At 40.4% G+C, this 13,829-nt stretch overlaps 2 protein-coding genes across 2 annotated transcripts in view; one reads left to right on the top strand and one right to left on the bottom strand.

The window, feature by feature from the left end:
- LOC109958455 (sphingosine-1-phosphate lyase 1-like) overlaps nucleotides 1–8,464 on the top strand; it is a 13,605-nt gene extending 5,141 nt beyond the window's left edge. Inside the window, exons 2-14 of the mRNA XM_020597109.1 lie at nucleotides 2,327–2,492; nucleotides 3,081–3,148; nucleotides 3,471–3,618; nucleotides 3,792–3,871; nucleotides 3,987–4,115; nucleotides 4,192–4,280; nucleotides 4,379–4,487; nucleotides 4,577–4,675; nucleotides 4,772–4,918; nucleotides 5,105–5,343; nucleotides 5,447–5,593; nucleotides 5,667–5,787; nucleotides 6,980–8,464. Of these exons, the coding sequence (XP_020452765.1) occupies nucleotides 2,327–2,492; nucleotides 3,081–3,148; nucleotides 3,471–3,618; nucleotides 3,792–3,871; nucleotides 3,987–4,115; nucleotides 4,192–4,280; nucleotides 4,379–4,487; nucleotides 4,577–4,675; nucleotides 4,772–4,918; nucleotides 5,105–5,343; nucleotides 5,447–5,593; nucleotides 5,667–5,787; nucleotides 6,980–7,114 (1,677 nt within the window). The 3' untranslated portion in view covers nucleotides 7,115–8,464. The remainder of the gene's footprint in view (nucleotides 1–2,326; nucleotides 2,493–3,080; nucleotides 3,149–3,470; nucleotides 3,619–3,791; nucleotides 3,872–3,986; nucleotides 4,116–4,191; nucleotides 4,281–4,378; nucleotides 4,488–4,576; nucleotides 4,676–4,771; nucleotides 4,919–5,104; nucleotides 5,344–5,446; nucleotides 5,594–5,666; nucleotides 5,788–6,979) is intronic.
- Nucleotides 8,465–8,685: 221 nt separating this feature from the next.
- Nucleotides 8,686–13,825, bottom strand: pcbd1 (pterin-4 alpha-carbinolamine dehydratase/dimerization cofactor of hepatocyte nuclear factor 1 alpha). Its single transcript, XM_020597125.1, has 4 exons — nucleotides 13,774–13,825; nucleotides 12,897–13,028; nucleotides 12,634–12,714; nucleotides 8,686–10,134 (listed from the first exon to the last, which is right to left on the bottom strand). Exons 1-4 carry the CDS (start codon nucleotides 13,774–13,776, stop codon nucleotides 10,042–10,044), a joined length of 309 nt encoding a protein of 102 aa, XP_020452781.1. The 5' UTR covers nucleotides 13,777–13,825; the 3' UTR covers nucleotides 8,686–10,041.
- Nucleotides 13,826–13,829: the final 4 nt, after the last annotated feature.

Genomic DNA, 13,829 nt, shown 5'->3' with positions numbered 1-13,829 from the left:
ACAGACATCTGCTCACAATGCACTCTAGATTGCACCGACAGTTACTTTCATGCTACTTGGACCTGCCAACCAGTTCATTCCCTCTGGATAGCAGTGACAGAGAAACTCTCCACCATCTTGGGCTGTAGAATCCCTCCTTCTCCATCACTTTGCATACTCGATAATATCATAGAAATCAACCACCTACCAATTAAATACAAAAACCCACTCCTCATTTCTCTAGCTATTGCCAAGAAAACAATCTTTCAAAATTGGAAATCAAAATAATCACTACATATAAACCACTGGACCAAACTTCTGATAGAATACATCACACTAGAGAAAGTGACATTCACTCGCAATAATAGTTTATAAGCTTTTAATGATACATTTCTAACACATTTCAACTTGAACCAAACACCTGGGGCTGAGGCCACACACATTCACACCAACCTCTAAAAATTTAACAAGCTGATTTTATTAATAGTACTGTTATCATCATAATTATTGGTAACTTTTTATTTATATATTTATTTCCCCTCCTTTTCCCTTTCTTGCGTTTCATAGACTGAATAAGTTGGAAATACCCAGACTTCACACACTAAAATCTTGTTAAACGCTCTATATCTTCTTGTAATGTCATGTATCTGTTGTCTTGTCTCCCATGTTCAGTACCTTTTATTAATGTGTTACATTGTTTCAATTAAAAAAAAAAGGAAAATAGGTATAAAGAGGATGAACTGTCAAGATAATTCCAGTAACTGTACATAGGAAGGTGATATAATAGTAATAAACCTTTTAAAGCAACAGAGAGTAGTGACAATAAAAGCTGATTATTCAAAAAGTGTTACTAATCCATGCTTTTTTGTCCAGAATGTGCACATGAACTGCGCCCTTGAAGCACTGCATTTAGAATCTTTTCACTATAGTGCTTTTGAGGAAGTTACTGTGCTCTTTGCCACATTTGCACTGTTTTCCTGAGGCAGGTCACTGCAATTAGATAGACTGACCAACCTGCATAAAAAAAAAGTTTGAATTAAAAGTAAATAGTAAAATCAACAACAACAAAACGACAGGTGTGGATGTTGTCATAGAATGTTGCTTCTTATCACATCCTGTCGAAGCTGTCGTATCTTAACATCGCCTTCATTTTTGTTCAGTCTCTCACCTCACCTTTGTTTTCACACTCCGTTTCTGTAGAAAAATAAAATTAAATAAATAATACCAGTCATCCTCTCAAGTTGCAACACAGATTGAGAAACCTTCTGACATAGTGTTTGCACAAGGGGAACTCTTCGTACTGACGTGGGATGTTTATTTTAAGCAGCACAAACTGTGATTACTTCACTTATTGTCTTTTGGATCTTAAGCTTTTCTCCCTCTGATTGTGGCTGTGATGGAGAAACCAGCATCCTCACTATCGAACTGCCTGCTATTGCATCATAAAACCACCACTGGGAAGAGATAAAAGATAATTTTGCTGCACACATATAATAGCATTGCTGATCCCGCTGTGATTGAAGCTCACTTAGATGATCCAAGGTTCTCTAGTGAAAAGCGACGTGCCTGTCGTGTCTCATCAGGATTGATTGCTGGATGTGTTGTTTGGGCTGTGGGAGTAGTTTACTGGTAGTTGTCCATTTAGCTGAGAGAGTTCTCTCACTGTCACCTGGAGAACTCGGAGATGACTGACAGAGTGAAAGCTGCTGACAGTGTGAGTGTGACCGGAAGATGATCTCTGAAGGTCTGACAATGTCTTTGGATGCAAGTACATTCACCACCTGTGATATTGGGCTATAGATAAATAAAATAGACTGTTAACTAGCATTAATGTTGATAATTAATCATACTAGGTTTTTCAGCATTGTTGTTGAAGCTTCATCTTTAAGTGATCTTTAAGTTTGTCTTTAAATGTAGCCAGTTGCATAGTTACTCTTATCTTTAAAACGAGTCATGGAAGTGCTTCTCTGTGTCATGACATGTACGCTACCAGACTGGTAGTGTCAGGCATTTGGAACTTCAAGGCCAAGTTCTCTCTGGTTCTCAGGGATCCCAGTTCATCGTTTACCAAGGATTTACAGAGACACCCTGCAGTTAAACTGACTGAATAATCTGTTACATATCGAGATTTAGGGCTTATTTGAGTTAATGTGCTAGATTGTTATTGTAATATGATGTTTGTAGATCTGTACATACTGTGGATAGATAGAAACATGACGTGTGGGTAAATAAATGCATTTTGCAAAACATACTTATTTGCTTCCGTTCTGCTCCCTGAGATGCTTTTGTGACCATGAACTCAAAGCAGCATTAGCACATTGTAATCCATGTATGTGTCTGTGTTCAGCATGCCTTGGAAGTATACAAGGACATGGTCCTGCTGTACATGGAGGAGGGCCAGAGATGGGTCAACTCGCACTGCGCCCACCTGGAGCCGTGGCAGATCATCGGAGCCACAGTCTTCATCACACTGGGAGCAGTCTGGGTCAAGAGCTTCCTATTCCAGCAAGAAAGTAATGTCCCGCACGTGATACATGGCTCCACAGCAGGCCTGCTAGGGACTAAATCAGAGATGATAACAGATTAAATGAGCTGGCAGTCTCCTGAAATTGTAGAGGCTGTGTTCACAAAACATGTATCATACTGTAATTTGCAGTCCCATTCTGTTAACATGGGGTTTAACCTGTGCTGTATCAGAGTCGGAGCAATTAATAACTTTTTGATGAAAACCTCTTTGTTAAAGTGTCCCTGCTACTCTGCAGTTAGTATCCTCTAGTACAATACTTGTTTTTGTAATATATCAGACAGACCTTCAGTCAACAAGAATCTGCTATCACTCAATCAGAGGTCGGATCTCTCAGCAACAAGGCCAGCTCCACCCATCTTACTTCAGCTTTTAGAGAGTGAGAAGTAGTTAGCTGCATGTCTTCAGTGCTTTGAGGTTCACAAGAAAATGTTTTGTGAAAATGGGAGCAGTTGCCAGTGGGCATGACATCTTGTCTTGACTTGTGACTATAGGTCACAGTCAGCTGTTGAATATTAGTGGTTGAACGTGCAACAGCATTTCACCACAGCTGCTGTCTCATCTTTTTGCTTAATAGGTCTCACATCCCGAATCAAGAAGCAGTGGGTTCGACTCATCAGAAAAATACCCTTTGTTGGTGTGGCAGTAAGTATCAGTGGTAAATCTGTTCCCTCTTTTCCCAGCAGATGTGCAGTTACTCTGTCACTTGAGGCTCCTATGAGTCACTCATGGATGACCGAGTACAGCGTACTGGGGAGGGGGTCAGACCTTTGGTACACTTGCCATCATGCACTGATGATGACATCCAATTACTTTTGGTCATTATGTTGCCAGCACAGAGCTCACTTTCAGACTCTATCAAAAATATACATAAACTGTTGATAGCACAGTGGAAATGTTGTCAGTGACAGGCTTATACCACTGCTGCCTATGTCTGTCTAGTAGCTCTCTCCTCTCTTTATTGCAGATTCAGAACAAGCTGAACAAGGCTTTGGATGACATGTCTGCTAGTATGTGCACTCTGAAGAACGGGATGAGCTACACTAAACAGCTGCCTTCTAAAGGTCTCTCTCAGAGCCAAGTGCTGGACAAAATCAAAGAGTACAAGACTCTGAGTAAGTCATGATTCATTCCTGAGTGTTGCCTCATAGTTTATTTTAACTGGTGACTTTCTGAGCGTATTTCTAACCTGTTGTTCTACCACTTCATGAGGAGTATATTTTGCATTCCACTATTAAGGTTACTAATGAGAACAAGTGATCTCTAATGAGATGATGTGCTGTTACAGATGAGGTGCAGTGGGAGAAAGGCTGTGTTTTGGGTATAGTGTACTGGGGTGATAAAACACTGACCAAACTCTTGGTGGAGGTATGTACATTTGAATCAACTCCTGTTCGTTCCCTTAAGTGACAGTACTACCGGCCTAGTTTTTGTGTGATATCTGGAGTTTATGCAAATCTTGGTATCTTTTGTCTTTTTCTAGGTATATGGAGACTTTGCATGGAGTAACCCCCTTCACCCAGATATCTTTCCTGGTGTAAGAAAGATGGAGGCAGAGATTGTTCGAATGACTTGCACACTTTTCCACGGAGGAGCTAACTCCTGTGGCACAGTGAGTCCCCCGTCTAGTATGTGCTCACAAAGTGTATGAACGTACTTTGAAGCATCTTTGCTTCCACTTTGTCTAGGTTACCTCAGGAGGAACTGAGAGCATACTGATGGCCTGCAAGGCATACAGAGACATGGCGTATGAACGAGGTGTCAAATTCCCAGAAATGTAAGTCAAGCTTTATAAGCCCATGTCAAGGTTTCTTCTTTACAATGTTTGCTAGAGAAAGTTGTAATGATGTTATTTTTTTGTTCTGACACCTGCAGTCTTGCACCTGTGAGCGTCCATGCAGCTTTTGACAAAGCAGCACATTACTTTGGAATGAAACTTGTTCACATTCCTCTTGATAAGAAAACTATGAAAGTAGACGTTAAGGTAGGAACACAGTATAAACAGAGAGCGGGTGCTGATTGACTGTTATTCTTAGATATTGGTTATCCTCATGTTGTTTCTTCCCTTTCAAGGCTATGAAGAGAGCCATCAGCAAGAACACAGCAATGCTCGTGTGCTCAGCGCCTCAGTTTCCTTATGGAATCATTGATCCCATTGAAGAAGTAGCTAAGGTCAGGAGAAGTAGTGAGACTTTTTCCCACCGAATAGATTCTGGGATGAAAACCGAGAAGTCAAATCTCTGACACTTTCCCCTCGGTGTGTTCCAGCTGGCTGTACGCTACAACCTCCCACTGCATGTAGATGCCTGTCTGGGGGGTTTCCTCATTGTCTTCATGGACAAGGCTGGTTACCCACTTGCCCCATTCGACTTCCGGGTAAAGGGTGTCACCAGCATCTCTGCAGACACCCACAAGGTAAGGAGTGGCTGTTTATCCCCTTCAGTTCGACACATCTTTTAAACTTAGTGACTTACATTTTCTTGTTTTAAAATCTAATAAATCCTATCCAATTTAAAGACCCGTGTTTAATGTTAACTGGTTTCAGACCATATGTTCATTGTTATTTTAATACTTCACTGTGTTTGTCACATTCCTCTCCAGTATGGCTATGCTCCCAAAGGTTCCTCAGTGATACTCTACAGTGATAAAAAGTACCGGCAATACCAGTACTTTGTAGCTCCAGACTGGCAGGGAGGAATCTACGCCTCTCCCTCTGTAGCAGGCTCCAGGCCAGGAGGAATCATCGCTGCCTGCTGGGCGAGCATGGTTTACATAGGAGAGAACGGATATGTAGATGCCACCAGGAAGATCATCAGCACAACACGGAAAATCAAAACGGAGTAAACAATTCAGATTATGGCTACAATAGTCATTATGTGATAACTAACAATACCAGGACACTAACCATTATATACCATTATATATCTTTTTTCTTATGGACAGAATCCAGAAGATTGAGGGAGTGTTTGTGTTTGGAGATCCAGAGGTGTCAGTGGTGGCGATAGGCTCTGACGTCTTTGACATTTTCCGTCTGTCTAATGCACTGATGTCGAAGGGCTGGAATCTGAACCACCAGCAGTTCCCGTCCAGGTATATAGAAAACAAATAATAGTAATTTGACAGATTTAACAGTAAGTTGACTGTATGATCTCCTCTTTCACAGCATCCACATTTGCTGCACAGTTCTGCACACCCAGCCAGGCGTGGCTGATCAGTTTATACGTGATGTCAGAGAGCAGGTCGCCATCATCATGAAGAATCCCAAAGAGAAAACCACAGGGATGGTGAGCCAGCTTCCCACACTAAATATACAAAATACACCCAGTAGTCATTTTATTAGACACATCCATATGTTCTAATGCAGTTGAATACAACAGTGCTGCCATACATTTTACCTTTGCCAAATTATAATGTTCAGTTTTTGTTGACTTTGTCAGAAATGTGAGGGGTCACTGGTATTTACTACTAAGGTCATTATTGTCCTCACTGTTTATACACAACAGGGGCAGAATATTATAAACACTTCTCATTATAATGAAGGCCAGTACAACACCATCTCATAGAGTAAACCCTGAGTATATGTTTAATACATTTGTATTTAATCATTACTGAGTATGCCAAAACAATCAGTACAAGAAGTGGCCCATACATTTCATACTGTCTTGTCAATAGCTTCATCTCTGTGTAAATGACAGGTTTTGGAGGCTGATTCATACGATCAGTAACTCATTGTTTTGCTTTGCTGTTGCACAATCACACAGTGTAACCTGCTAGTTTTGCAGTAACAGTCTTTCACAGTGCCACTGCATTATAGACAAATTCACACCCACAGTCAGTTTACAGTACAGTTTCCAAGGTGTCAGTTGAAGGTGAGACAAACTACATGTGCTGTATTGTGTGTAAGTTCTAAATGGAGTGGAACCTCGGTCCCAAGAGTTGGGTTTGTTAGGAACACACCCGTTACTGAAGTGTCACCTTCATTAGAACAACAGAAATAAAAGACCAGACATGGAGTAAAGTCCTGCTGGAGGAGAAAATAAATATTAAGATTATATTCAAATATAAAAAAAAAATATGCAGTGAATAAATCAGTGGATAAATTGAGTATATTTTTTATTTTGTGTATTTTACTATTTCATTCATTATTCAAGTGAGTGTTTTGTTCACTTACTCATTTAATTTCAGATAAACCAGATTCAGTCTTCCTCACACAGGCTTGTGGGAAAGTTGCAGGGGCAGCATAGAAAGGGGACCCTCAGTGTCAGACTGTGGAAACCCCTCTGGACTAACACAATTACTCTCTCCAGTATATGCACACAGCTCAAAAAACCTTTTCTCTGAGGCTTGTTAAAGGGGATGCTGGGTGATAGAAGAAGACTCACAGAAGTTACCAAGGCAGGTTTATGAGTACATGTGTGTTTTTCCCTTTTAGTACTGTGCACTTGTAAATCCCCTCCTGTCCTCTTACTGATTCAGGGAGCAGTCTACGGCATGGCCCAATCCATCCCAGACAGATCCATGGTGACAGAAGTCTCCCGGGGTTTCCTGGACTGTCTCTATAGCACTGAGACAAACACCAGCCACATGAACGGCAACGGCAGAGCCCACTAAAACTGGATTGGGCCGTCTTGGCCTGCACCCACTGCATGCAGGGAAACATGCTCACCTCCTCCCAGAGATCAGAGCTGATCGCTCAACAGCTGGCTTATCTGCATCCCTACAACATATGGAAAACATCTGCAAAGACCTTTGAAGCACAAGCCATCATCAATTTAATCAATCCAGAGTGAAATCACCTGTACCACTGTGCTAGAAGAAATGACTGGTTCCCAACAAGTTTTATTCTTTTCATTTGATTATATCTTAATGTAGTGGAAATGTGTGGGAGAGAAAGTCATTTCATTCATTTTAAATGTTCATTTCAGTTTCATCTTTTGCTATATGCATATGTCTGTCATAATCTCTACTGATTTCATAGTAAAACCATAATTTTTTAAATGCCAGAACATTTCAGCTTACATCACTACTTCACTGTCTGTGGCGAATTAACACAAACCCAAACCACTGAACCCTTGTTGTAGCCGCTGTGCTACCCTCTAGTGTGAAACCTGATGTACTGCTCCATACGGGCATTTTGCATGATGGAGGTCACCAGTGATGAAGAAAAACCGAATTTGCAGTTTGTTCTGTCATAACTAATATCATGTAATAGTTCTCTGAAAACAGCATTTTTATTTAAAGTACTGCATTAATGAGAACATATCAGGTTAGACAGTCACTTGAAGCTACAGTTGTGATCGAAAGTTTGTCTGTAAACCTGTATAGCCTAGTTTGTTCGCATTTAAAATGGTGGTATTCATTTTGTTTTAAATCAGCATCTGTGGTCCAACAGTGGTTGAATTTGTAGATGGAGGGAGAATGATTTGAATAGTAGGAGCACTCGGCATCACTAATACTAAAATTGTCTTGAAATTTAAATAAGAGAGATGTTGTCAGCAGGGTGTGGATGTTTTGATTAGTAGAATCAGTCACTTTGATTATTGCAGTGCTTTGGAAAAGGACTTCCGCACGGTAACTGGCTTGTAAAGTAAATCGTGGAAACATAACAGACTGAGGGCTGTTTCCAACCCGGGTCCTGTGTGTATTATCAAGCAGCAGAAACTCTTTTTCCTCTGTAGTGTGCACCTGCGTATCACCTCATTTGAATAATTTGGCTCCTAATTCAATCTACCTCAGTTTCTGCTCAATGCAAATGTCATTCATTCAGCCACTGAAACACTATCAGGGTAACAAGGATAACTGTTTTCCATTTCTGACAAACTTCACAATGTTAGGGCATTAGACAAACTGTAATAAAGTGTTCTTAGATACTGAAAGGCAACAGATCCACTGTGATGGAGGTTTGTGATCCACAGACTGATGGGTGTGATAATTTTACCTTGGGGGAAACCCACTCTCTGTCCTGTCATTAATAAGAACATATCAGGTTAGACAGTAAGTCACTTGAAGCTACAGTTGTGATCTAACAGTAGAGGTTTGTCTGTAACCATGTATAGCCTCATTTGTTTGCACTTAAAATGATGGTATTCATTTTGTCAGCATCTTAACGATCTTAATGACACTTACTGTAACACCAAAAGCAACTTGTGTTCTTTCTTCCATGTGATCTCCTAATCTTGCTTGTTAAAATTGTGTATTTCCATGACATTATTTCAATGTTTGTGCAGTGTGTAACTTTTCTTTTTTATGAATGTAATGACTGAAGTAAAACCAAGGGGAATGCACTAATAATGTTTAGGACGAGTCTTTAGAAGCATATCGGTCTTGGTGGTGTAATTTAACCATTTGTGTGACCACTGAGTGTTGATCTTCATTTGTGAGTGTTTTTGATAACTTACTTAGCAGTCTTTAAGAGATAAGACATGAATGTTTTTAGGATCTTATACATGCCGGGATTTTTTCCACCTTTTAATCAGTGCCTAAAAGACTGATCACAGACGCCCCCTCTACCAAATGAAGCTCATTTCATCATCTGTCTGCCCATCCACCCTTAAAAATCCTGCACCCAGTGACAGGTTGTGGAAAACCACGCATGTGCAAAAAAGATGTTTCCAGTGACTCACTGTGTTTGCTTTGGAGAAATGTCCCCAAAGATCTTGGCAATTGAACGGTCAAGAAATGTCTTTTGAATAAAACATTGAATGCAAATTCCTGTTGAAGCAGTTAAATTTAAGTGAGCACACGGTGTAACAGATTTTCAGTTCAAAAACACACTGACCTGGCTCGTGTTGTAGTTTGGTGGTATTATGTAGTAATAATGAGCATTTATCTCTGTGCCTTCAGAGGTTTGAACTCGTGATGTCTTAACAGTTTGTCTTCTCTAATATCCTCAGGGGTTTGGTGACATCACTGCTCTGTAAGCTCAGGCTTGTAATGTTGTCCTGTCAAAAGCACTAACTTGTTCCTGAAGAACTGGGTTGTATTACAGTGTAATGAATGTACACTTTGTCATCACATGCAAGGTCCTGAATGTTAGGAGTTTTGTCAACTCTGCTCAAGCCAGAATGTCCCTGTGTTTAACTGATCAGTTTTAAGTTTCTCTTAGCAAAAGATCAATAGAAAACCCTGTTAATCCATTCACAGCAGTTTTAACCTTGTTCAGAGATGGTCTACACTGTTGTGTGTTCAGTAAAATGTATTCAATCAGAGGAGGAGTTAATGATCTGGGTTTTTTTTTGTTTCAAAAGCCTCTAGCTTTGTATTAACTGGAATGGTTGCTGAGAAATTACTTGACTTCAGACGAGGTCTAAACATGTCTTTCCCATATTTGCTCTGCGTAATAATCTTGTTTATTCCACATGTGCAAAACCAACAACACTGTGAAAAACACACTGGTCCCTTTACAGACAGCTACATTATTCTCAATAAATTGAAAGCAATTGCTTCAGGTTCTCTGGGTTTTTCAGGTCATATCTGAGCTCTGTTTAATTTACAATGAGCTTCATCTTTCACTACTGAAATTAATGGTAATGTGCTGCTCACATCAGAGATGCTTGGTCAATGAAGGTGGCCAGAGTGATGTCACGCTGGGACAGCCCCCCACAGTCATGTGTGCTGAGAGTGATCTGGACCTGGGGGAACACCACATACAGGAAAAGGAGCAAAGAAGGGAAAACTGCTTATGACACTAAAATTGACTGTGCTTGCTTTAGCCAGAAGATACAGTGCCTTGCGAAAGTATTCGGCCCCCTTGAACTTTGCGACCTTTTGCCACATTTCAGGCTTCAAACATAAAGATATTAAACTGTAATTTTTTGTGAAGAATCAACAACAAGTGGGACACAATCATGAAGTGGAACGAAATTTATTGGATATTTCAAACTTTTTTAACAAATAAAAAACTGAAAAATTGGGCGTGCAAAATTATTCAGCCCCCTTAAGTTAATACTTTGTAGCGCCACCTTTTGCTGCGATTACAGCTGTAAGTCACTTGGGGTATGTCTCTATCAGTTTTGCACATCGAGAGACTGAAATTTTTGCCCATTCCGCCTTGCAAAACAGCTCGAGCTCAGTGAGGTTGGATGGAGAGCGTTTGTGAACAGCAGTTGTCAGTTCTTTCCACAGATTCTCGATTGGATTCAGGTCTGGACTTTGACTTGGCCATTCTAACACCTAGATATGTTTATTTGTGAACCATTCCATTGTAGATTTGGCTTTATGTTTTGGATCATTGTCTTGTTGGAAGACAAATCTCCGTCCCAGTCTCAGGTCTGTTGCAGACTCCATCAGGTTTCCTTCCAGAATGGTCCTGTATTTGGCTCCATCCATCTTCCCATCAATTTTAACCATCTTCCCTGCCCCTGCTGAAGAAAAGCAGCCCCAAACCATGATGCTGCCACCACCATGTTTGACAATGGGGATGGTGTGTTCAGGGTGATGAGCTGTGTGGCTTTTACGCCAAACATAACGTTTTGCAGTGTTGCCAAAAAGTTCGATTTTGGTTTCATCTGACCAGAGCACCTTCTTCCACATCTTTGGTGTGTCTCCCAGGTGGCTTGTGGCAAACTTTAAACGACACTTTTTATGGATATCTTTAAGAAATGGCTTTCTTCTTGCCACTCTTCCATAAAGGCCAGATTTGTGCAGTATACGACTGATTGTTGTCCTATGGACAGAGTCTCCCACCTCAGCTGTAGATCTCTGCAGTTCATCCAGAGTGATCATGGGCCTCTTGGCTGCATCTCTGATCAGTCTTCTCCTTGTATGAGCTGAAAGTTTAGAGGGACGGCCAGGTCTTGGTAGATTTGCAGTGGTCTGATACTCCTTCCATTTCAATATTATCGCTTGCACAGTGCTCCTTGGGATGTTTAAAGCTTGGGAAATCTTTTTGTATCCAAATCCGGCTTTAAACTTCTCCACAACAGTATCTCGGACCTGCCTGGTGTGTTCCTTGTTCTTCATGATGCTCTCTGCGCTTTAAACGGACCTCTGAGACTATCACAGTGCAGGTGCATTTATATGGAGACTTGATTACACACAGGTGGATTCTATTTATCATCCTTTGTCATTTAGGTCAACATTGGATCATTCAGAGATCCTCACTGAACTTCTTTAGAGAGTTTGCTGCACTGAAAGTAAAGGGGCTGAATAATTTTGCACGCCCAATTTTTCAGTTTTTTATTTGTTAAAAAAGTTTGAAATATCCAATAAATTTCGTTCCACTTCATGATTGTGTCCCACTTGTTGTTGATTCTTCACAAAAAAATTACAGTTTTATATCTTTATGTTTGAAGCCTGAAATGTGGCAAAAGGTCGCAAAGTTCAAGGGGGCCGAATACTTTCGCAAGGCACTGTAATTTTTCTGTGCAAAGCAGAAAGCCCCAAATCAATTGAAATGTCAGTTAAAGAAAATGTTTTTTAAAATTCTCAGCAGCAGAACAAATAAATGTCAACACAGCATAATGCAGACTAATGTTAAAATCTGAAAACAGTCTATAAACTAATTATTAAAATACCTTAATTTAATAATCCCTTTGTCTCTTTTGTTAATGTCTGTTGTCTCATCTACTATGTTATGTTCTTTGTCCTGTAAATGTGTTATTTGTTGTTGCAATAAAAAAAAAAAAAAAGAAATTTAAAATACTTAATTTAGGGTTTAGGATGTAGGCCAGGGCCTCCCATTAAAAACCTATAAGGATAATCTATCCTACATTTATTGATATTGTTTGTTTTCCTGTCCACATGGGGCAGTGCAACAGGTTATACAACATCTGCTCAGCTGTTGCTAACATTAGGACATGGCCTACTACTTAGTCTGCTTTAGCTAAAAGACGCACATCTGCATCTGCAAGGGAACGTTGCACCAGCTCACATGTCCTGTGTGAGCATGGAGATTTTGTGCTGTGTTGAATGAGTGAACTTCAGCTATTAGGACAGTGCTTTGGTAAACTAAGGACAAAAAAAACAATATCCTTCATAATTTTGCAGATACATGTAGATGACTTTTTTAAAGACTAATGAATGTGAAGCTCCACCTATCAAGTCCAGCTGTGACATATTTACTGATTTTTATAAGGTACAACCACACTAAGAGCTGTAACCTCCTTTCCATGAGTCATAGTCTTTTATACCTTATTATAGACATTGAACCACTCTGGATGATGGTCCATCTTCTCTGCTTGTAGAGCCACTCTGGACATGAAACCAAAAGCCTGAAAGGAAAGAACACTGTCTCCTAAAATCATGTAGTTATATACTGTAGTTGTATGGGTTTTATGAGTACAAGTTATGATCTATTGGTAAACTAAGGACAGGTCCACCTTGGTTGTTTTAGTGCTTTATAAATAAAGTTGGTATGGTATGGTATGGTACGGTACGGTATGGTATTACAAACCTGATTAAAGTCTTTAAAAACAAACTCTTTGTAAATGGCATCCCGTCCCACAACCTCCACCCACTGAGCATTACGCAGTAGGGGGAGTAGGTGGGTCCTCTCCTCTTCAGTCAGACTCTGGATTTTACTGGCCTGGTAGGACAGAACAGGGGTAAGAGTACAGCAGATTTTTACAGGGGCAGCTTCCCAAATACAGATTGTGATTGGTTGCACAGGATTCCATCTGGAAACAATGAGAGGCTGCATTTCTGGTTTAAAACACTAGCTGGTTCAAAGGTGTGTGGTGAGGGAGAGCTTTTGGTGACTCGCTAACTAAACTTGACACATGATGCAGGGCCACATGTGTTTAAGGCTAGTTATACACATTTCATTCAGCCATGATGACCCTGACACAAAATCTAAACTGCACTGTGAACATTGGACAGCATTCCTCAAATAGATTGCACAATCGAGAAGAGACCTTTGGATGCTTTCTCCCCAGTTGAGCGGTCATCCTTATAAACCAAAAGAGCAAACAGATGTGACAGTCACAGCCTGAAGCAGAGCAGTGACATCAACAGTATCATAGCAACACTAATGAGCCCTATCTGTGGAGTGAATGGGCAGCACACAGACAGTACACACTGGTTTAAACCTCATCTATTCATCACACATTGTGGCTCAATGTATATGTACACAAAGATATGGGACAATGTGCTTGTGTCATTTTCTAAATAATCATGGCACATATGAAAATCTATCTGAACATCTGTGTGTTTCAATCTACAACAAACATTATGCAGTGGAGTTTAATGTGACACAATAAATATCAACAGGTGTGTGAAGCAGTAAGCAGCAGCCGTGTGTGGCAGACACTGCAGAGAGGGTGTGTACTCACCATGTTTTCAGGCTGTTTTCATATACACAGAAAGTTCAGCTCCAGCTTTCTGCAAA

The sequence above is a fragment of the Monopterus albus genome, unplaced genomic scaffold (assembly GCF_001952655.1).
Source record: "Monopterus albus unplaced genomic scaffold, M_albus_1.0 scaffold3.1, whole genome shotgun sequence".
Classification (NCBI taxonomy): domain Eukaryota; kingdom Metazoa; phylum Chordata; class Actinopteri; order Synbranchiformes; family Synbranchidae; genus Monopterus; species Monopterus albus.
This window is presented reverse-complemented; position numbering and strand designations above follow the sequence as displayed.

Coding starts and splice junctions, on each gene's coding strand:
- pcbd1 (XM_020597125.1), bottom strand. Junction 12,715..12,896: donor TTTTTAAAGACTTTAATCAG/GTTTGTAATACC, acceptor CTTTCCTTTCAG/GCTTTTGGTTTCATGTCCAG. Junction 10,135..12,633: donor GGTTCAATGTCTATAATAAG/GTATAAAAGACT, acceptor GTGTTCCCCCAG/GTCCAGATCACTCTCAGCAC.